Source organism: Amblyomma maculatum, chromosome 6 (assembly GCF_055883805.1).
Source record: "Amblyomma maculatum isolate TAMU_Amacu chromosome 6, ASM5588380v1, whole genome shotgun sequence".
NCBI lineage: Eukaryota > Metazoa > Arthropoda > Arachnida > Ixodida > Ixodidae > Amblyomma > Amblyomma maculatum.
Genome location: NC_139349.1, coordinates 154,683,821 through 154,708,461, shown reverse-complemented (window position 1 = coordinate 154,708,461; position 24,641 = coordinate 154,683,821). Strand labels below are relative to the sequence as shown.

Genomic DNA, 24,641 nt, shown 5'->3' with positions numbered 1-24,641 from the left:
AGACCACCTGTGCTACATTACCGCTTATAGGTGGTCATGTCTGCCCCTCTTCTTCAATAGCTATACCAGTGCCACTTTGAAAAAAAAACTGCCGTTGTCTCTGAGCCCGGTGACTGAAACCTCCGTCCTCCAGAAGCACCCCTCCAGCTAACCCCATCCCAGCCCCATACCTGTCAGTGCGCCAAGTACATCCTCAACACATCTCCTTACCCCGCCTGCCTTCTTGAAGTACCCATCCACCGACCTTCATATGTAGACAGAATAACTTTGCTGCATGTGTAAAGCCTCTGATTAGAGCAAAGAAATTCATCAAATGAAAAGCACAAATTAATTTCCAGAGGATAAATCCTGCTGTGCTTTCTTGCATCAGGTTTCATGATAGCTTTCTCAACTTTTTCTTGCGCAGTGACTAATTTTTTTTTTTCCAGGCCAAACGGTGTACAGGGTTTTTCACCCTTGTTCGTTCACTTCCATCCCGTCTGCGTGGTTTGTTTTTCGTGAAAAGCCATAAGATCCATATTGGCATTCTGAAAGCAAATCCTCATAATAATTTAATGGGGCAGGCAAGATCATCCTTTTCAGCCCTTACACTGTAAAGCATTGCAATTTGTATAGTGCTGCATCTATAGCAGATTGTTTTTTTCGACGTTACCAGGCATTGGCAGAATCTTCGTCCACACAAAATAGAATCTCCAAATGACATTTGTGTGCTACGTGGAATATGGTCATCAGTGATTAAGAGTCATTAGTTAGTCAGTGTGAAACCATATTGACACTTTTTTTTCTATATCAGCAATGCCTGTGGAAAGCTTGGTACTACAGTTTTCCGGCTAAAGAACTCGCTTTCTTGAATGGCATGCAGAGAAGTAAAGTGAGATTCCAATCCCCTGTGTTCCAGGCATGCTGGCGGCTAGAAGGTCATGTCTATTCATTCTGGATTGACACACTGGCACAGTGTCATTTTAGCACAGCAACTGCGTCACACGTGTATCGAAAACATGTCGTAAATAATATTTCAAGCACCAGAAATGACATCAAAATGCACCACAAGCCAAACAGACTTTCGACTGGGAAAAGCTCATCACGTCCTAATTAAAAAATCGGTGGCTAATTTTCATCAGAAATACATATCAAACTCGGGCCGCAAGTAATGAGAAACGCTCCTGGTGAGTGTGATGCCTGATTTAACTGAGTTCTAATTAAAAACACTTCTCGCAATTTGGTAAGGGCATGCCAGATAAACTGCTGAGACCTCTGAATGGAGCCAGACTATCCCATTGCCGAGGACCTTACCAAATGGGACTGCAGCTGGCCGATTGCCTACGCTCTTAAGACTTGATTGAAGAATAGTTCAACCGCTACATTGTTTTCTTTTTCTTCTCTTACCTGTGAGAACACATAGCGACGTTTCAATGAGGCTGTACTTCGATCGTTGACACAACCGACTCGATGGTGGTTGGAACCCCCCGCTTATAATATTTATTGGTTGCGAAGCCTTGAAGCATGCGTGACGTACATCGTATTACGAAGTAGCTTTTGATCAAATGGAGGCATCGCGTCATGATCGATTACGCAGAGCTATGTTGATACTCCATCGGCAGAACTAGACAGTAAACGCATCGCGTTCCTTCTGCAAAACAGAGTGCACGGTTCCTTACCACAATGGATACAGAGCGAATTTGTGTGAAGACGTGATTTATTGTAACTGTGAATAAAAGCTTTACTTGGCACACACAGTGGTCGCGCTGCAACAACGAGCCCACTAAGTTTTTTTTTTTCTATTCTTAGGCAGCAAATCATCGATCCTCAGCACACTATGGAGTAACATTATTATAAATACTGTATCGGAACGTCGACTTCAGGAAAACTCTCCTCATATTGAAGGCAGAGGGAACTAAAAGGTTGTTCTCATTATGTAGCATTCAAGGGAAAGGCAGCGTTTTCAATACTCGGGATGCTGGCGAGAACAAACTGTCAGTTCGAGTGAACCGGAAGTTCGAATTAACGAGATTCACTGTTTCCTGCACAATGCTCCGAAGATCTTCGAAAAAAAAAACAAACTGTTGATCAACCTAAAATAAAAGGAAGAGCAATAACTTCTCCGTGAGTTATTGGTTTCAACACGAAGACAAATGCTTCGCCTGCTTAAATTTGCACCTGGCGTCAATAACGATTGCCAGTGAACAGATTACTTAGACCGCACCAATGATTCAGTTTAGGGACATGCGTCAACGTCAGGTGTGCCTTTCTATAGTCTACTGCTGACAGTGAGTCGGTTCTCGAGATGCTGGCGTGAGAGAAGATGCTGAGCGCACATTTTCGCTTCGTAGCCATTGAAGGCAGATTTCTCTGCCTACGCATGGTGAACAATGAAAGACCGCTTCCTTTAAACACAACGAAGTTGCAACTGGGCGCTTTTCGATGGCTTGATGCGACGAAACACGTGGAAACGAATGGAGTCCAGTAGCGGCTCCTTCAAGGCAGGGGTCACAATGCAGAAGCCGTTGGTGTCTGCCCGTCGTGCTGCTGCGGCTGCCTCTCCGCAGGCAACCGCGAGAACAAAGGGGGGAAAGCGAGGAAGATGCGACGTTTCAGGCGGCGCACTGCAGGTCCCCTTCGGACACCTCGCTAAGCGAAGTGTTCCGAAGCGCCTCGGGCTCGGCGCAGGACGCATGACGCCATATGTCCGGGAATCGGAGCAGGAACTGCAGCCCGCAGTTGCACTCCAGAGGATTTCCTGTGGGATCACAAGGCTATTATTTCGGGCACAGTGGACACTTACAATTCTGTTTCAACAGCCCTCGTTTTAATGATTACACCATGAACAGCGCAACCGCGACACTTCTTTCCTGCATAATAAAGTGATGCTGTCGAGTGAGCAATATGTTAAACCTCTGGCTTACTGGGCTAAATAAACTTGGTTTTGCTGTTTTTTTATGGCTGTAGTAAGTACACAGCCTACCCTTGTTTTACCAAGGAGAAACATCGAAACCAACCAAAGTGTAAATGAATAAAATATGCAGAACTGTTTTGCATATGACAGCTATGTCTATGTGGGGCGCAGGATTTTGTGCTCTGAACTTACAATGACCCGATAGCTAGAAAAATCAGTCTTCCGACTACAAATGCAAAAAAAAAATGCCGGGAAAAAATGACCTCATTTTTGAGCAAAGAACGAGTTTATGGCTACTACTGCTACTCTGTGCATAAATTGCAATTGTGAACAAAATTCCGCTCGATTGTGTGGCTACTTCGGAAGGAAGTTGAATTTGCGGAGTCTGGTGTTACTCTGAACCAGGCTTTGTTTTTGTTTTGAAACTTTTCGTCCCCCTGCTGCAAACAGAGTGAAGAAAAACTAATATTTCTTAAGACAACCCATGGCTGCAGTTCTCTTTTAGACAGGACAATTTCTTAAAGAAAAGGAAGGCAGAAAGGCTAAAATTACTACTTTGCAATCGAAGTTTTCAAGGAAAAAAAAAGCACCTTCTGTATAGTACTATATAAAGGCCACTTTCTCCGCGCGATTAAACTAGCCGGATCCTTCCTGTCAAACAACACACATTCTACAATATTCTTCAACGCTCAGCAGCTGCAGCAGCAGCTCATATTAAAAACAATTCGCGCTTTAAATTTTTTCCCATGCGTGTGAAGAAAATGTTGCGTCAATTTCTTCTTCACACGAGTCCGTAACCGAGCCACTATTATTCAGCACCGATGAAGTTCACAATGATATGCTTGTAGCATTTTCTGTATTAAAAGCCGAACGTATGCCTGAACTTTGCTATCATCCTATATAAACTTACACAATAACCTCTGTCAGTATTCCTTCCAAAATGGGATTTTAATAGCGCGGAAAAGAGAACAGCTGGTAACTTGTTAATAAAATATATGTTTACCAACCACTCTAAACACAGAATATGCCTCCTTATTGTGACAGCAAATTGTGAAGATTATCGACGCTTTCTTTCCTGTTTCCCATTCACGCAAATTTTATCAATGTTTTGTATTCTTGGCTGTACTACTATGATCATCGCTGCTGCTTCTGCCAAATGTCTCTCTGCAGGGTGGTCTCGTCAAGCCTCCAGAAGGCTTTTTGCCTACACCTGCAGCATTATGTATGCCATGCTGAAACAAACTTCTTATTCTTCTGAAACAGTGTTACAAATGTTCGGACACATGACAATAAATACAATGTCACAAAAAGGAAACACTGGATTGAAAGCACAAAGAAAAGCACACGCTGAGCTCACATTCCACATGCATGTACAACATATGCATCCCAGAAAACCTGTTTCAACATTTTTTTGAAACATTTTCGTAATATCGACGCCTGATGAGGATAACTGTTGAGGAGAAGAGCATAGTTGTTCTGCGGGGTTGGTGCATAGATCACATCTCGATGACGTGCGTTATATTTCTGAACTTTTTTTTTTTTTTTTTCATGTGACGATGCTGCTTTTGAAACAATCACTGTTTTTATAGCTGTGGTATACGATACCGTAAGACGGTAGTTATACTATTCACCAACATTGATAACTGCAAATTCGTTAAAAAACATTCTGCGTGGGGATCCTACTTCCGGTGGGCGCCGACATTTGCAATGAACGGTATAGAATTGCAAGTACATATGTCGCCGGCTCGAATCCCTATCGCAAACTAGTTTCCAGCTTGATTAGCAAATGACTGCTAAATTGGAATCAATATGTTAATTACACCACCCCGAGCGCTGCACACATAACTGTTTTGTCATAATTTCCATACGCAATCAAGAGCGCATTCTTGCCGACTTCTGTGAAGTTGTTCAGGTCAAGGCACAGCCTTTTGTACGCAGCGAGAGTTATACGCTATCGCACGAAATATTAAACACTGCGTAGCTTCCGCATCAGTCATTAGGAATTTTCGGGTGAATAATTTCGTTATCATAATTGCATAATTCTCCTATTATACATGCCTTAGCAAATGTCAGAATAGCTACACAACTTTTTAAAGTGATATACGAAAGGCTTGCCCTACATGTTGACAACTCCAGTGACGTTATTCGTCAAAGACAGCGTCCAGTGACTACAATTAAGCACCAGTCAACTAAATGCGACAAGCCGATCTAAATCCACGTTTAGCTGGCGTTCTGAGTGCCAGTTCTACACTGCGATATCTAGCGAAAGTTGAATAGATTTTATTTCACACGGCACCGTGCACTGGTCTATGAAGTATCCCGACCCGCGTGCATCGAACGAGTCGGCAGTGCGGAGCTCACCTTCGAGTCTGGCGCTGGTGACACTGGTCTGGAGGGGCATCAGGCTAGCCTCGGGAAGGCTGGAAATGCGGTTGTGTGACAAGTCCAGCTCGCGCAAGGCAGGCAGCTCCTCGCCAAAGTCAGCCGGCAACGTCGTCAACTGGTTGTGGCTGCAGTATACGTGCTACAGGTTACCCCAAGAAAGGTGCCATGCAGTCAGTGCTACGACATTCTGCCAAGCAATGAAGCACAAAAACAGAGTTGGCTTCATGGATTCCGTGCCGGGAAAAAGAACTCTGCGGCTGGTTTTCCACTCAGCTCTCAAAGACATAAAAAAATCGCGGAATCTTCTTCCAGGGATTACATACACAAACGGCGTCTGCATTTTACACACAATGAAAGCGATCGACACAATTTTATATTAACATAACGCTGGCAAGCATGTTCAACTGCCTCTCAAACGCGATATTCGATGTTTCAAACCGCATTCAAGGTTGCGGCAGTTTAAAAACAGAGGTTGCGTTTAATGCTGACGGCATTCAATTTATTGATATATTATTATATCTCAAGAATAAAAATAAAAGGCTAGTAGTAATTTCATGTTTATTATTTGCGTGATCATTGCGATTTATGGGGCAGATCATGTGCGCCTTACTGACCAACCAATTGCACAAGCTGCACAGAAGCACCTCTGAAAGTTTTTAAGTAGTGTAAAAAAAAAATTAAAAAATATGTGCAATTTTTGCAGCATAATGGCACGTGGGTGGCATTTTTGGTCAAGGTTTTATTGGAGGCACGGTTTAAAAGTTTTTATATTTGGTGAAAATTTTTACTTCTTTAAATTCCCGTAATGTCATCATTTACAAATCCACTCGACAGATCTTAGGCACATTAATTAGGTATACTAAATGCCTTCCTCTTAGAAATAAAATTCCGCTGAGTAGCGAAAAACGTTTTTTTATACCTGAAGTTGAATCTAGTCGAAAAACAAACCTCCAGTGACTCTTTCCCCTCAAAGACTCGAAATGGCTATTGCTTAGCTCTACACGAAATCTGCGCTTCAAACGACGTCGCAGCATCGAATTCACGATAGTTTTCAAACACCAGGTCCCCCGGTTTTTTGTCCACTGGCTTATTTTGATAAGTTTTAATGGCATGGCAGTCACCGGAACCCCCCCCCCCCCCCCCCCCCCCCCGTTTCCCTCTTAGGAAAGCTTAGCACTTTGGCAAATATGCAATGGAAAGTTTGCTTCGCTCAAGGAAACGCACGAAAGAAAACATTAGCATGCATGTGCTGACTATGATAAAAACAAAAGATGCTTAGCGGCATAGCAAGTTGGCTAATAATTCAAGATTAATTTCTTCAACACAAATTGGCTTTCTCACACTGGATAACAAGAATTTAATTGAAGGTAGAAATGGGTGGATGGATGAAAACAACTAAAGAAGAAAAAGACTTGCAAAGGTGCCGTTGTATGCAAAATCAAACGTTTCATGACCGATATAAAGCTCCCACGCAGGTTTACGGCATCGGCTAAGCGCCGAAAGAGATTCGTACAAGGAGTCGACGTACGCTCTCGGATGTTGCCCCACATCTTCTTGACAACCTCCCACCCAAAAGTCATCTTGACGCGTTCTGCGGCTGATACTAGATAGATTGCTTTCCAACGTTCCTCAAATGACCTCCCATATCGGCATTCTTTGGCCTCCACTCAACAGCTGCTCAGCAGACCTTCTTTCAGCAATGCTTTCATGACTTACGCAATGCAGACGGGGCTATAGTCTTTCTGGGGAAAGATATCATCGTTAAAATGACCGTCCAAGCCATATGGGATGACATAGTGGTTAATATGTCGCAATAGCTGGCTTCGTCGAAGACTGATGGCCTTCTAGGAAATGGCCGACGCCTTCCGCGCTAATACCTCTCCAGCGGTTCACGGAACAACAACGGCTGCTGATTACCTGCGTCGTGAAGTCGGGAAAATATCTGATGTGCAATTTTTTTCTGTAATAATCTCTGTCTCAGGTGTTTGTTGAGAGGGTACAAAAAATTACTTTGCTTGCACACGTATTAAATAACGGCAGAGAGAGAACTAGCAAAAAAAGTTTAATTTCTCTACTTTTACCTGTGCTTGCTTTAGTGTGCGTTAAAAAGACGTGCTCTTCAACGTCTTATCAACCGAGCATTAATTTATTTCGCACATATGTACTTGCCCGACTCCACAACACAAGTAATCACCAGTGGTCGTTGTGCAGTGAACGTCTGGAGAGCTGTAGGTGCAGAAGGCCTCGGCCCAATGATTCGACGTCCTTGACCACTATCTCATCCCGTACGCTTTGGACGGGCCATTTAAAGATGGAATATTCCTCCTCCAGCAAGACCACAGCCTCGTCCACACTGCGAGAGTTGTGAAAGCCTTGCTTGAATAACGGGCAGTGCAGCCAATGAAGTGGACGCTGAAATTCGCCGGTATGGGCATCATAGAGTACGTTTGGTGAACTTTGAAAAGCAGTCTAGATGGTAGTAACCACAGCACCCGTCCAGATGGCTTTTGGCTGGCTGTCAAGACGGAGTGGGGCAACCCCCTAGAGCGACCCGGATACGTCAACTCTCTAATGAGTCCCATCCTCGGCGCATAGCCGATGTCCTCAACGTGAGCGGGAGCCTCACCCATCATTAAACTTTGAGTTTCCATAAAAAGTGACTTTGAAATTTTTTCTTTCAATCGATTCTACCCAGTTGACTCTTCCTTGTTGCATGTTTCCAAAATACAGCTGATCGCGGGCGACTAAATGAGAGAATATTCTCGTTTTCTGAGTATATTTTTATCTCGAGGAAAGGAAGCCTTCTTCCCGAAGAAAGTGAACCTCAAATAGCTCACTTGATGCATCGTTGAGCCCCTATCGTAGGATTAAGGCAACGAAGACAAGTGCATGCTATTTTTTTTTTTCACGTTTTCCCTTAAGCTAAAAAAACGTTTGACCACTGTTACCTCAGCGATAGACGAGCATTCTGTACTCAATAGCACGGTGGAAGAAAGCCGTTCTCTGTAGCTCACGCGCAAACTCACCGCGAAGCACGGTGGACATGCGGGCTGAGAATGGTTCCATTCCTGTCAAAACAAAACAAACTGCGCACGCGGCCGGCCGCCAACTTTCTACATGGCGCGGACAATGAACAAGCCTGCATGGTGTATTGAAAGCGCCCCTAGCCAGCGCTGATGGTAACGGCAGAGCTTCGCTCATGACGGCGATGACGCAAGCATCAAGTTATCGAGATGGGTCCGCCGGATGTGCCGATGTACTCTCGCTCTTTGTCGCGCATCTGCTGATAGAGCGTGCTGGCATGTAGTTCTTTCTTTAGTTCTTTCCAGTTCGGCCACAGCTCACGTGCTTCGTATTACTTTTGGTGTACATGTGCTGCGCGCGTGCGTGCGTGCGCGCGCATGTGTGTGTGTGTGTGTGTGTGTGTGTGTGTGTGTGTGTGTGTGTGTGTGTGTGTGTGTGTGTGTGTGTGTGTGTGTGTGTGTGTGTGTGTGTGTGTGTGTGTGTGTGTGTGTGTGTGTGTGTGTGTGTGTGTGTGTGTGTGTGTGTGTGTGTGTGTGTGTGTGTGTGTGTGTGTGTGTGTGTGTGTGTGTGTGTGTGTGTGTGTGTGTGTGTGTGTGTGTGTGTGTGTGTGTGTGTGTGTGTGTGTGTGTGTGTGTGTGTGTGTGTGTGTGTGTGTGTGTGTGTGTGTGTGTGTGTGTGTGTGTGTGTGTGTGTGTGTGTGTGTGTGTGTGTGTGTGTGTGTGTGTGTGTGTGTGTGTGTGTGTGTGTGTGTGTGTGTGTGTGTGTGTGTGTGTGTGTGTGTGTGTGTGTGTGTGTGTGTGTGTGTGTGTGTGTGTGTGTGTGTGTGTGTGTGTGTGTGTGTGTGTGTGTGTGTGTGTGTGTGTGTGTGTGTGTGTGTGTGTGTGTGTGTGTGTGTGTGTGTGTGTGTGTGTGTGTGTGTGTGTGTGTGTGACAGACAGGAAGAGAGGGTGTGCGTGGGGGACGCTTGATGGTTTGCGTGTGCGTCTCTATGGACGCGCGTGCACGCTCTAAAGCAGCACGTTAACAGCTTGAGGCTGCCTTAACTGCACTATGATTCGCATACGCATCTGTGTCCTAATTACGCCTCTTAATGTGTTACTGTGCTTGTAATCTAAACCGGCCCCCACAAGCTACGTTTCATGGTGTTGGAGATGGCACAAAAACTTTATGCATCTAAGGCACCTTTATGCCAGCAAGCCAAGCCCGTTTATGCGGATAGCCTCAAAGCAGAAAACTAAATTTTAAAAAAAGAAAAGACGTGGAAGAGGATTTCATATTTGGCCGTGAACAAAAAAGTTCAAAATTCAACAATGCCTGTTTTATTGAAAAATGTGTTATTACTTTTTGCATGCACTTGATTAACTATTATTGAAGCACCCCGAACACTGCGAGCATAAAAGTGTACGACTGTTTTAAATATGTTCTTGTAATTTTGCTTGCAGGGGCTAGGAGCCTGCTTCGACACTGCGTAATCTTTCATGGAAAGATACGCTTGCACGTCAATAGGCAATGGCTTTCAAGGTATTCTCCCGTGTTATAAATGTGACATCTCTTTCGGGCGTGAATGAAAACCAAAGCTGAGCGCGGATGAAGGCGCCCCTCTTATTTATTACAAAGGCTATGGCTTTGGTTTTCTGCAAGTATCTAAAACCGCCGACCAGAAGCTTTGCTTGAATATATTATGTCAGTAAAAATATTGTTTCAAGTCCGTGTTTTTGATTCCACTGATGCAGTCACTTTAGAATTCAAAGCTCTAAAATTAGTATTGTATCAAAGTGCTGCTTTTGAAACCAGTTCCTTCATAAAGTAACTTCTTGTAGCATCTAAATGCTGTCTTGAAGTAAAAACAATCACTCAAACATTTCTCTTAAAGAACTGTTTCAAAGGAACGGAAACACTCCATGCTCCTTACATTGAATTGCAAAATATTTAGTACTGCTGCCAGGTGCCATGCTAATCCTTTGATGAGCTTAACATTTACTCTAAGCAGAAGCATCGTGCCGAGAAAAGCAAAGTTTAACTTTTTAAATGTATTTGCTCTCTGCACGTTGAAGTAAAGAAGGTACAGTGACCCATCGTATTGGGCATGTGCTAAGCGACAGGTTTTTACTCAGCTCTGGCATTGCATTTCTGCGTTGATTACACGCTTGTTTAGTTACAAGGGCGGAAAGAGGCGGGAATCATAGGTGAACACTTCAAGAAGTTGATAAAAAAAAAAACTGATTTACATCGAACGAAGATCGTACCGAAGCGCACATTATGTATACGTGATCTAAGGAAGAGGGCAGAAGTGAGCAATAAATGTATAATAATATGTGCGGTCGAATTAAAACGCTTCCAAGAGAGCATTACATCAACTCCACAGCGTTACAGGCCTCGTTCTCCAGAAAATTCCACATTGTCGGCGTATTGAGCGAAAATCACGCGCATTTGCAGTTGGTAGCTGTGACATGAGCGGTCGCCGATTAGTCGGTGGGTTATCTGACGTCATGAGGGCATACGACATGATGGAATTGGCAGGAGCGCTAACTCGGGTAGCCATTTTGAGGTGGGAGGGTAAGATGAGAATCCAACCGGTCGACACCCTATGATCCCGAATCAGACACGCCATAGTTCAATTTCCTACGGCTTTAATTAATTGAAAATTCTTATCTATGTCGGGTGGCATTTCAAATAATTTGGTGGTAAAATAATAATACATTAGTCACTATAAATGGGACAATACAGGCATAAATTAGGAAATAATAACTCAGCGAGCGGTAAAATCTACACACACGAACGAGTATCCATAAGGGGAAGCTGAAGACGGGAGGCAAAGAAAGGAAAAATAATGATGGCGACTGAAACTCGGTTAAGCCTGGATATGCGCAGCAAAAGTAACTAAACGGATTGTTCGCAAAGTCCGACCCGAGCGTTATCGTCGCCGATGCACTGGCTGCGAATCGTATGGTGTAATCGGCGATTCGGCGCGTCTTCTTGACGTCTTCCAAATCTGCTTGCTCCATTTGACTCGTCTCTTCTTCTCCTGCCTCTTCTCTCTTCCATACTTTCCTCCTGTGGCTCTGAACAATTAGTTGAATGCGCAGTATAGTAACTGGTGACACTTAACCGAAATGCGCCGCTGACTAGCCTACTGTAGCTTTCGCTTCAAAACAAAAACTCGAGCATGGTGGCAACTGCCACCACCTTGTTTCTAAAGAAGGCCCTTATATTCCATACATCCAATACATATCGTTAAAGGCGGAACTTTAGTGTCCACCAAATTTCTCTTTTTTTTTCCTCAACCCCCAAGTACAGTAAACGACTGAAGAAAAGTGTGGGTGGAGGCAAACAAGAAAGAGAAAACAAATAACTGAATTGCTGGTATGGGTGTAAATTTCATACAGCAAAGAAGAGGATAAATGCATCATTGGAAAGAAATGCAAGCGTTATCTATATATGCAGTATTAAATAATGCATTACGAAAATATCAGTTATCGTTCATTAAACATATGTACCGGAAGGAGGTTGGACCCGGTACATGTTCGAGGCAAAAAAAAACACAGCCGAGAAAGTGGCTTTTTAGGGCAAGTCGATGAAAGCTTTATCATGATAATCAGTACGATGCAAAACGTACGTGGTCGAAGATGGAATTCATTGCACAAATAAGACTACTGACGCACTTTGTGCAGCAGAACTAAGCATGAATATATTGCGATATGACGTTCAGAATAGTGGTTACCCAAGTAGCACAAAGGGGGCTATGAAGTGGGGAATCGCGCTGGGCCCATAGCGGCCGCCCATACGGGCCCCGTGTGGGATTGCAACTCGTGCCCTTAGGGGCCCCGCGTGGGCTACCCGATTTCGCCATGATCGGTTTCGATTCGCGCCCATGTGGGCAGCCTATGGGCAGCAAATCGGCTTACTGTCAATTTGGGTCCCACTGCGGCCTTCCATGGTCAGCCCCAATCGAGTTGATCTTTTTGCGGGGACACTTAAGCACTGGCTTTCAGGGCATGAAGCGACGGCGTAATAGTGCCCAGTTGCCAAATTTCCTGCCGGCCTTGTTAGCGAACATGCACTTTATTACTTGCTTTATTACTGGCGCCTTAATTTGTTCTATAGTATCTCACATATATTTGTCTGAATACAGTCGTATGCGACAGGTAACCCGACATAGCTATAAGGCTGTGCATAACCAAGCCGTACGGACGTGTCTGCGTGGCCTACAAGAGCAGCGTGTCTGGCTTATAATAAAAGGGTGTTGGAAGTTTGGATCTCACATTTGGATCTGTAAGTACAGACTGGAGTTGGCAGCTCCTGCCAAATCGGTCATGTCATGTGGTGCGTACGAGCAGTCACCAACCTGGTCTTCCAGACATGCATTACTCCATGAGGTCTAACCGGGCCTTAGGATGTGCGTGGCTTGACTGAGTGTGTACTTGCCAAACCAAGCAGCAACAGCGCGCACCCCTAAGTGGTGTTTATATGGGCCCGACAGAAGCGGGTGAGTTCAGTTATCGGGCTGAAAACCGGTTACAGGGTTCATGTAAATACTCTCAATTCGGGTCTAGTAGTGTATGGATCGATTGAAGTTAAATTCGGCACAGGAGGTTGATTCGGCTCGACCTCGCTGAAGGAAGCATGTAAACGCGGTCCAGTTGAGTTTGGGTACGGTGGCAGAGGGAACAGTACAGCCGAATTCATACTCAAATCACGAAGAGGAAAATCCGAACAATTGACGGGGAATTGTTCGGGTCTCCCCCTCCTTGACAAATAGACTCGCGCGACCTCCGCGAGTCGCCAGTGTACAAAAACGCTAGAAATGCACGGGGCGGGAAATGCACGAATCAGGTGCCATCTGCAACTTATTCGCCTCGACGCGAGGCGCCACCGTAATAGCCGCTCGTCTAAACACTCGTCGGGTCGGGTTCATGTAAAGCCAGTAGCGTCGCGTCCACTCAACTCGATTCCCACTGTCAGGTCCATGTAAGCAGGGTCCAAGCGCCAAGTGAGGGGTGCATCCAGGGCCCAAAAGAGGCTGCACAATGTTATGTGGGAAAGGGGCGCGCACCCGACGTTTTTTATAGAGATGTAGACGTACACTGGCAAAAGTCCCCTGTCTCGTACCTCGGTACATGTCTCATTACCGGATTAATTGGACAACAGAATTGTTCCGCTCCTGTGGCACCGACAGTGACTCGGCCCCGACGCGATGCGACTGGCATCTTTTAGCGCGTTATGGTTCCCTGCATAGGCGCATCACGCAATTGCTACGACATGTCAGACCATGCCAGGATGGCGAGTGAGCCAGGTCTTTCTACTTTCTCGGCCGAAGAAGCACACTGTGCCCGTCGGGATGAGTTGGAACGGGAGAGAAGGCACCATAAACGTGAACACGTTGTGTAATATGTGTGTATATCATACAGCGTAACCACATCGAACCTTAGAGCAAAACAACAAATACCGACTTAGAGCTAAACCGAACTGAACCATGCTTTCGCATGTCTAAGCCGGTTTGACCTTAGTTAAAATCCGGCTAATTTTGTGCTGACAACGCCGACAATGGATTTTCTGGAGAACAAGGTGCTTAATAATGTAACACATTACTTCTGCGCCTATGCAGACCATTGCCATTCTTGGTGGATTTAACGGACTACACTAGGAATTGGACCAGACATAACGAAGTGAGTGCGCAGGAAAGCAGTACTCGTCCTGCGCATTGCCTGGGCTAATTCCTAGTGCAGAACGTTAAATACATAAAGATGTAGAACCAACTAGACTCTACTGATGCCATGCATGTCAGAAGTATTGATTATTGATTACACGCATCAATGTGCCATGACTAACCTAATGTAAATATTTGCCTGAACCGACCATACGAAATTAGGGGAACATGGAGTGAATATTAGATAAAAATATATAAATATTAATGTGTTCATATATAACATTTAGTTAAAATTGACATTTAGTTACAATATAATTTCTTTATGGTTATATCGAGTCCGTATCTTATTCATATCCACTCTATATGTTCCATACGCTGTTCACCTATTGCATGTGGAAAATAAATTATGGGACTCATCGTAGACAATGCAATGTTCCATTGAACATAGATATAGCTCATTCCACTTAGGAATTGCAGTGAGCTTGTCCAGAAGAAGGTTACCAACATCAAAGATTTTAAATTTATGGAAAAAAAACACGGTGGTAAAACAGAAGAACGCGTTCTACGGCGTCTTCAAACCAATACGTTGGTCTGCCCTGCTGTAGTAAAGCATTCTGGTCCAAAACAAATGAGCAGTTTCAACGTTGTGGTGATGTGGAAGATGTCTATTGCATGGTCTGAGTCTGCCAACTAAATCCCAAGCTATCATCATACTCATACGGGTAAAAGTAAGCGCAAAAAATTAAGCGCTTACTTTTCCCCGTACGATCATGAACCACTAGCCCAGCAACAAGTTTTACTTCACTATCATCATACCTCAACCCACTCGAGAAGATTGGATGGCGACACTGCTCAGCAGCTCTCGACTAGAGAAGTAACCAGCTCTGGTCCAACGGCATCAACCGGCGGCCTTGACCAATGGCATCCCGGAATAGGGACGAGATCTAGTTCAATGATGCCAGCGGGCATCAACTCTTTTTTTTTATCACGTAAATGTTTTCACAGCCATCACCTAAACAAAGAGGTTGATATTGGAAGACATTTCAGAGGAAAGATCTGTTTATAAATTAAAGAACTTAAACTCTATTACAAAGCCCTGATCTACACGACACAGAACATCAGGAGAGGAGAGTTTATGATCGTGAACTGAGAGGTATCGTGAATAACTATTCATAATACAACACATTTTCAAAGCTTAAACAACAACTCTGGCGTTTTATCCCCCTCCCCGAATATTATGCAAATTTCATAGTACGTTTTCTGAATTTTGCAGGTCTTTGCGCCACATGTTGCCGTTTTCCGATGCTTTGTGCATGCGAAAGTGAATTGCTGAGGTTCCTCATTTCGTAGCCTAAACCGGGAGTTTTCTACGGGAAACCGTGTGTGTGTGTGGGAAGGGGGGGAGGGGGGGGGTTGAAGGCATTGGATGCATGGCCGCCTATATTCGCTCTGGGTTTACAGGATGGAGAAATTTCGAGCTTCCTTTTATCCACTGCAGACAAACAGTCACTCAGGCTTTAACTTACAATCGATATTTCAGACAATGAACGAGAACACAATAGGTTTTGTGTCCCACTCGGAACATCACAGGTTGATTGAAACTTGCTTTTGGACTTTGCTCCCAGAAATTCGCTCTTTTAAATTTTTTTGTTAATTTGAAAAACAATGTTTGCACCGAAAATAGGCGGCTGTGAGGAATCTGATGTGTTTGTAATTAAAGGTGCTCAAAAAGTAGTATTTTTTTTTTGCATTTAACAACAATACTAAGATGACAACTTTATCAACCAGAAGAAGTGAACAAACATTGCTCACAGCACTGGAACAAAAACGAATAAATGTGACAATAGCAAATTTCTATCGGTCCGGAATGATATTGTAGTTCATGGGCGAAAGATAAAAGCTGGACTTTCAGATGTTAGAAAGTGGGTTCCCTACTGATGCTTTCACTCTTAGCTTTGTAGGCTTGGTGCATGCTCTGCACAGCAGAGGCTTTTCTGCATACGTTTCCAATGGGTGCCCCCACACATAGGTGTCATAGGGAGCGAGATGGCATAAAACCTCGGTAGTAAAGCGCTGTCAGGACATCCGCCAGGAAGGAGTTCCTAAAGACACCAAAACACTCTTCAGAGAGTCAGTTCATGCTCAACCATTTCATTTCCCACAAAGCCATGCACGGCCAAACGAGTAAAAAGATCTCAAGCCACTGTACTACATCGCATTTTCACGGGCGCTACTCTACGGGCCTGGTATTATCTCCGCTGAGTTCCATGTGTGGCGCATGAGGGGATATATAACATTGTATTGTGACGACTAGGGTAGAACGCAGAAAGCAGTGTACTGTTCGCTTCCTTCAAGAAGACGGCAGTGCCTCACGGTTCACTTGAGAACATTGTCTACCCATGTGGAAACCATTTTTGTAGAAAGGTTTCACACCTTCTTTTAACTTTCCTCCACGACTCGGACCTTTACTCCACATGAGGAAAGCAGGAGTCAATATTAACTAATACGAGTGTTTGTATACATGTGCCTGACTAGGAAACCATATCTAAAATTTAAATTTCGCTGATGCGGAGCAATTGCCGGCATAATCAGCAAGACTAACCCCACTTGTGGCTAACAACAACATCAACCTCAAAAATGTGGGACTTATGGAATACATGCTGCGTCGGTTTATGAAGCAAATTATGTGCTGGAAATTCTGTCGAGACTTAAACGTTTCCATATTTCTGTAATTAGTGCATGTACTAGCCAACTAGCCCCTCAAGCCGTTATTTTGAGTGCATGTACTGGGGCGCCTGCGTGCTCCATTGCTGAAACTTTTCGTAACAAAATCACGTTATAGTGGTCCATTATTGTATCACGGACGACTCTCCAGGCGAAGACAAATCCCCCTGTCGAAACATTGGCTTGGCTTACGAAATTGAGCTCTCTCTCAACTATTGTCAGTGCACTTTCATACGACGACTCTATAGCCTTATTTACCGCTCAGGCACAAGCGTGACGACAAGTCCAATATCTGAACGCGTAACCACCACATGGCCCGTACTTCTTTTTATGGCCTTTGTACGTTTTAAGGTAGAAGGGACAATTATTGGTCACGTTTTTGCTGCCTGGATTACGATGAACAAACACCTTTCTAATTTTCCAAATGGTCAATATATTGGTGAAAGATGTTCGTTACTATCACAACTATATCCTGGGGTATTTCTTGAAAATTTAGCATTGAATGGGTAAAAAGCGAGAGACTAATGATGGTAAAGTTTATCAAAAAAATTCATAACACCATCTAGGCGTACCTTATTTGCGAACAGGATCGGCAGTAATAATTCAGTGGTTCAAACACGTGAAAACTAGATGCTTGGGGAAAAATGCAAACACATGCATTGTCTGATGATATACATTGCTTTTTATGGATGCGATAGCCACATAACTCCTGCACTAAAATCTGTCCGAAGAACGATGACCTATGCATCAGTATATGAAAATGATAAAATGTACAGCGAACTATATGTGCAGAGTTTGCGAGTCTTTTCTCTTGAAGGTATTTATGTGCGGAGGGAATGTGCTTTTTTTTTTTTTGTCAAATGTTAGGCTTAAAACCTGAAGTCGAGAGTTGGATCAATCTGCGAGCTGGTTGAATGAGAAAACGAAAAGGGATCGTTTTTTGCGGAGACAGCCAAAATCACTTTCTGTGAGCCCAAATCACTCATTTGTTAGTATTGAGCTCTTTCTGTCTCTTGCATGCTGATATCATGGAAGGTGTGCACGCCATTTGAAGGCCATCGACATACACTCAACGTATTATGGCCGTTAATATTACATTCGCTGTGGAATTACGAATACCGTAGCCTTTAATATAAGCTTACAAAGTAGCCCTTCATCTTGAAGAAAGTTCCTGGCAAGAAATCAACCAAGGCGGACCAGAATTGAGCGCTCAGAAAGGAGAAATACTTCTGGCCATCCAGAACCCTGCCGCGGACGCCTATACGTCTGCCACTCCGCAGAGAATACCATAAGTCTAACAGGTGCCGTAAACATTATGCATATCAAAGCAAGCTGTCAGGCGGTGTTTTTTAAGGCGAACGAGATAACCTGCCTTTATGAACGACTTTAAAACTGCGCTGATAGATATCCCTGGCATATGAGGATAAACATTATTACTCAAAGCCCTTTCAAAATGCCTTTGTTCGTTTTCAGAAAAATTTGTTATATTCAGATTTGTACCTTGTGTATTTTGTTAAAGTAATTTCATGTTTCTTCTGTTAAAGCTCATGTACAAAGCTGCAATTATCTCTATGATATAGTAAGATACTACGAGAAAGATTATTAAAGTATTTTAATGCCAATTAAACTTGCCACTGTTTCAGTGGTTTTGCAAGAGTCATATAGCAAAGAAATGCACCTTGAATTATGCGTCCCAATTTTTTGCAACTAAGAGACGATGGGGATTAGTACATTTCACACATTCTGGAATTCATTTATTGGATTGTTTTGCTTCCAAGTGCATTCATTTCCAAATTCTAAGCAACCATTTTTCAGGTTAAGATTTTTCCCATATTTTTTTTCATTAAAGGCCCACTCATTCAGCTGCCTGGTGATATATGTTGTACTAAAAGGGTAGGAAATTTAATCTAATAAATATATTTTCTAACACCTACGAAAATTGCCAGTTTTATTTCACCCTTCGGAAAGGTTAAGCGCCGAAGTATGATCTACACTCGACTGTACGGCCTACACGCGGCTGTACGGTCTTTTCCTCACGTATACCAAGCTATTTGGTTTGCTTCTCACTGCTACTTACTGCTTTCCCAAATACAAAATGTGTTGAAAAGTCCGAAACTCTATTGGCTGAAGCCGCTGCTGGAGCTCTCAGCGAAAATCTTTTGGCCGTTGGACAGGACCGCCTCCCAATTCGCCCAGGTTTGTTTCCCTTTGCCGAGCATGGCTTCGTTTTCTTCCAAGCCCATACCATGTTATAAAAGGCAGTTTTTGGTCGAAACCTTGTACCGAGCTAGAAAAAATCTGAGTTAATGTGTAGACTAGCTGGGCTGATGTAGGAGCAGGCATTCCAAGCCCTTAAGTCCTTGAGGTAACACTCATTTGATTTATTCCATGCCTCAGCGGGTCCCGGGAATGTATGTATCGATAAGAGAATATTTGGGAGTCACCATGTGAGGGGATTGATAAGTTAGCCAAGAGTGGAATGCTGGGGCTTATTTCCCTCTTTCTGAACAGGTACTGATGACGGCTTTATGCGAGGCATGGTGCCTGGCTTGCGTTAAGATTTTGCAGGTCAAGGAAAACACCCTGCTCCGCATGCAGTCTCTGTATGAAGTTTGAGAGCCAGTAACGGTGTACGTAGATTCGGTGTGTGTTATGATAATGCGATCATTAAACTGTACATGTGCGCGATGTCTAAATTTCTAAGCGCTACTGGTTTGGTTCGGTTTATTGACTTGGTTTGGTTCATTTGGTAAAGCGACTCCGGCAATGAGAGACGCCGTAGTAGAGGGCTCTGGAAATTTCTACAACATGGGGTTCTTCAACATTCACTGACATCGCGCAGCGCACGGGTGCCTTACGAAAAGCTGCCGCCGCGGCCGGGATTTCATCCCGTATCCTTGGGCATAGCAGTCGAGCGCGGTAACGAAAGCACAACCGCGGTGTGGTTAAAAATGTTACTATATGATGTTTGCTTAAGAGGTCGCATAAGTGCTTTGCTGCGCCGCTGAGAAGAAAACCTTGCAGCCTTGCTACGTTTGGCAAATACGGTGCAAATGCGGAAAGCAGTCTCCGAATCCAAGAAAAGCATAAAAAAATTAATGTGGTATTGATCAACTGTAAATTCAAAAAATACCTTTCTAGCCCTCACGAAGATCCATGAAAGAAGGAAAAGCGAGCAGTTATCCTAAAGAAAGTATAGAGAGTGTGTTAATTCTAACATGCAATAATTTTCACGTTTTGAATGTCAGCTATACTGATCAATAGCTAGACCGGAATTGCACGCTAGAGGACAATTTCTAACAGTTATCGAAAAACGAATAAGCCTCGTATCATTTGAACAGGCGGCAAATCTTGAGGTATAGTAATGGTAGCTGGCTCAGATCAGTGACTAGTTCAAAGATATAAAGATGTGCAAGTGAATCAGGAATATCGTTATCCCTAGCAAAAAGTCAAACGTTTAGAATATATTGGTGTATATTAGAAATGCATTCTAAATTTAATTTATATTTTAAATATAATTTATATTCATGAATGCACTCAAAATATATTTTGAAGAATTTTAAATTCCTCTGTCAATATTCGAAACACACATTTAAAATATGCCAAAAATACCGTCAATGAAAGTACGTTCCGAGCATACTTCGCATACGTGAAAACTACGCATGTGCATTTAGCATGTTGGGAATGTATTCAAAATGCACTGTTGTAAATACAAAATCAATTCGTTTGAAGTACATTTCATTTCTTGTTCGATATTGAAAATGTACTTTTAATATCAGTCGAAAATGCAAGACCTAAAAATACACTTCGAGCATACTTTGAAGTAGTGAAAAATATATGTTTTTAGCATATTGAGAATGAAATAAATATGTACTTTTGTAAATAGGAAATTAATTTGTGTGAAGCACACTTCGAGTATTGCTCGACACTGAAACTAATTTTCAAAATGTGCACTTATTCCTTCAGCTCTAATCTTTGTCTCAAGTAGTGTCTAACTTGGCTAACAGCTGTATGCTACTTAAACGAAAAATCGCTTGACAGCACTAAGAACGCGGCGCAAAGAGTGGTTGAGGGGCAAATGTCTGATACATAAATGTGACATCTAACGCCCCACTGACATCCGCCATGGCCGACGTCTATTAGCGCACGATACCTATTGCTCCCGGTATGTGCCATTAAGTTAACACGCACGCACACATACGAATGATTTATGGCTGACACTATTAGGAGTGCCACACAATTTTTTGTATTTCCCATAGATTAAAAATGTGGTAAATAATTCCATATTTGGGGCGACATGTGCAGAATTATACTGCAAATTATTAAAGCAATATATTATTTGCTGCCGTCGCTTAAAACCTATATAAAAATATTCCCTGAACGTATCGCAGTAGATAAGAAGCAACAGATAGGCTTATAATCAATAACCAAACAGTTCGGACAATCACAGCTTAAATTTCACATTAAAATTTCTAGTATTCACTGCAGTTTTTCCACGAATACTCAAATGCAAGTTTTCGCTTAGCTTCATTAAATAAGGCGGTATATTTACCATTGTTCTTAAATCCATAGCCTGACAGTACAGTTCTGTACCCAGAACATATTTTAGTAGAACAAACAAAACGATAGATAGTTTTAAGCTAAGATAATGTAACCAGGCTATCGCCACCCTCAAAGGCCTGCAGCTGGAACCGCTGATATGAATCGCCTATCAAATCCAGAAAAAGCACCAGCTCTACACAAGTATTAAAACGTCTAGTAAACCAAATGAATCTCACGAAGGGAAAGCAAAGTTTAAACTGCGCCCAATCGAATGCAGTATCACCTAATCGATTACAGTCTAATTATCGGATTTAAGTCACATGACCATGAAACCTTTGCCAGTTCACAGCCAGTCCTATCTTTACGGCCGGTAACGAATGAACCACGTTACTGAACATTGGGAACATCCAACTTTCAATAGGGTAACGCTGAAAGAGGATCGATGGTCGTTTTCGGGGTGGATGTGAAGTGAAGGCACGTTATTGAATAGCGTCTACAACTGACTTATGGGAAGTCCCATTAACCTCGCAAATGGGAAGACAGCCTTTCTTATGATGATGTAAGGTTTAACTGTATTAGAGAGGAACTGCGACCCGTTTTTCACAATTTTTATGAAGCATTTAAAAAAAATGGTATAGAGCATGACAGCACACAACGCAGAAAACGCTGCACGCCCTCAAGTGAGCTGCCGGGTGTAAGAGGCTCTGACAAGCAGAGTCTCCGTTTGCGTGGTAGTTTCAAACTGGTCGAACGATACAGGTGTCATTGACTCTTTAAAGGCATGCGCACACTAGGAACCGGCGTCAAGCAGCGAGATCTCTCAGTGTAGGCAGCAGCGACCAATACAAAGAAAAAATGACTTGTTGACACGAGCCGCCCGGAGGGCGCTTAGGAAATTACAATTCAGGGTATTAGAATTTCAGTAGTACGTGGTCCTTAAACGAGTGCCAAAATCTCCACCTACAGGCGTGACCGCATCGATCTGGCCACAGCTTACCGATCTTGGGTTCGGCAACCGGACGTTACGACAACTGCGCCACGTGAAAGAGGAATGGTACCCCCTCCTATCGATTGTCGATGTGGTGTACATTGAGCAATGGCACTAGAGGAATCCCAACGTGGGCCAGGTGGCTCTCCTAGAGCAAACGATCAGTGCCCTAATAACGCTGAAGGAGGGAGGCTGAGGCGCCCCATTTCGCCATGTAACGACTAAAGCGCGGTTTTTTTTTTTTAAATGCGCGAACTTGATGGACATTTTCGGTGTGGAAACCTTAGAAAAGGGGAGAGGCTACTATTTAACGTGTACTATGTGGAACAATTGATACAATTCAGCGATGCTTATGTGGAAGCGAAGTGTGTGTCACACGTGAGTGACATCACCACATACGACGTCCCTTTCGATGTAAATACAAGCACAATTTCATTTTGACGTCATGAATAGACTCGCACTGCTAGTGGGGAACTGTTTGGGTTTCTCCGCATGATACTGCCTCAGTTTTTGCATGCTCGCCACCGGGAATAATCGCCTAACTCTCCGTTTCTTGCGCATGTGGTTTGATTTAATTATATGTTTTTACGTTTGGCTTGTGAGCATATAGGCGCGATTCAGCGCGCTGCGACACTAAACCGCGTGTTCATGTGTGCACGCGCTGTAACATTACCGATATGATCACCCAGAGGGGATTCTTAATAGCTATTACGCACGAGCACACCGCACAGGTGTAAATTTTCCGCTCTATTTTTGTCAGCCGTACGTTTACTGAAATTTATTTTTAAACTTTGAAATATAGAATCACTGCACTCAATGGTAAATTTCCGAATCCTCGCAGTTGGAAACGTTTCAATAGGTTGCCTACGAACGGTCGTTTTGTGCGGACGTTTTGCATTTTTACTGGTGAGGTTGTCTACGATTTGCGAAAGTGAGTTTAATAAAATTTATGACATTTACACAAAAAGCAAATCACAGCCCAAAAAGAACTTGCTAAAAAATCCCAAAATAAAACATCGCCCTTATTTCGTTTAGCCGTTCAGCGTCGAGATTAAATGCGATGAATTAAAGTACCTTCCAAGAGCAAACTGTGACCATAGCAAAATATGTACAAGAATATTATTTTAATAAATTCGTAACAAAATAATGCCTAAAACCAGGAAATCACAGTAGCATTAAATAAACAAGTAGCCTATCCAAAACCTTTCAAAATTATTCATAAGAGAGTGCTGGTTTACACATTGTTATTAAGCTGTCATTAAAAAGCGGCCGCCAGCACGTAGCCTCGCGTAAATCAGCTGACGCCGCTTAATTCGACAATCTATGTAAACTTACCAGGCAAAGCCGGCAATCCAGTGATGTTACGACCTCTAACTGCGGCCGAAAATATTCGCAAATTGTTTTATTGATTTGAAAAACAGCGAAAAAAACAAGAAGCGACGCACACAAGCGCCAGAGGCGTGCCGCTTCTCAATCTGTGTCTCGCGTTCTTGTGCTGCTAATTCTGAATCGGTCAAAACAAACTAGCTAAATTTTCAACCCGCTAATTGCATGTCGCACTTTCATATTACCCATTGCCGGTCAAGGCGGATTGCCTACTAATGTGTGAAAAGCAGCGAGCGAGTCAGTTTTAGGTCATGCAAGCTTTCGATAAAGAAAGCCAGCCTTCGAATGCACAACTGCGATTACCACTATTGCTACACAAAGGAGACAATACGGACCGCATCTCTCCACAATTCGTGCCTCTGCTTCTTCTATCACTTGCCCAGGAATCGCTAAAATCTTACCGGCGGATCACGCTTCTTTTGTGACACTGCTCAACAAAAGGCGAAGGACTGATTTCGTTGCGAAAAGTTAAATTTCACTGCAAATAAAATAGTATTACGAGCTACGCCCGTTTCGGCAGTGCCGTGCCAGCTGCACTCCGCGACTCCGCTGCCGCCCAGCTCCCGACAAATTCGGTTCCCGCCGTTGTGGCGCTGCTGTCGCGCCTCGAAACTGGAGGTTGGGAGCCCTATACACAGATTGTTAGCCAAAGCATGTGTGTTAAGATTCTCACTTGGGATGCATCAGCTATTGATGCGCTGTCTGTCCACATGATGTGTAGCATTCTTGCAATAATCCATTTAAAGATTTGAAGGACCATACGTCCCGCCTGAAGAAATATGTTTGTCAGAGTTAGCCGTCTAAAAATAATATCAACGATAAAATATGTGAAATACTGCGACGTCAGTGTACAGAATGGATGAAATAAGTACCTCTTTCTTGCCCGCTCCCCCAAATAGGCTTGAAAAGGGTAAAACCGTCGAGCACCCCGAGAAATAGGACATGCTCAAAAACCAATATCATTTCTATTTTGTTTACATGTACAATATCAGATTTTTGAGACTACGGACATCACCTACCATCGCTTCTCTGAAGCAAATTTTGGTATTTCA

General features: G+C 43.4%; 1 protein-coding gene across 1 annotated transcript in view; it reads right to left on the bottom strand.

Moving 5' to 3' along the window:
- Nucleotides 1-408: 408 nt before the first annotated feature.
- Nucleotides 409-24,641, bottom strand: part of LOC146187104 (uncharacterized) — a 25,170-nt gene continuing 937 nt past the window's right edge. The window contains exons 2-3 of the mRNA XM_084607573.1: nucleotides 5,255-5,403; nucleotides 409-2,737 (exon numbers count right to left, since the gene is read on the bottom strand). Of these exons, the coding sequence (XP_084463699.1) occupies nucleotides 2,592-2,737; nucleotides 5,255-5,403 (295 nt within the window). The 3' untranslated portion in view covers nucleotides 409-2,591. The remainder of the gene's footprint in view (nucleotides 2,738-5,254; nucleotides 5,404-24,641) is intronic.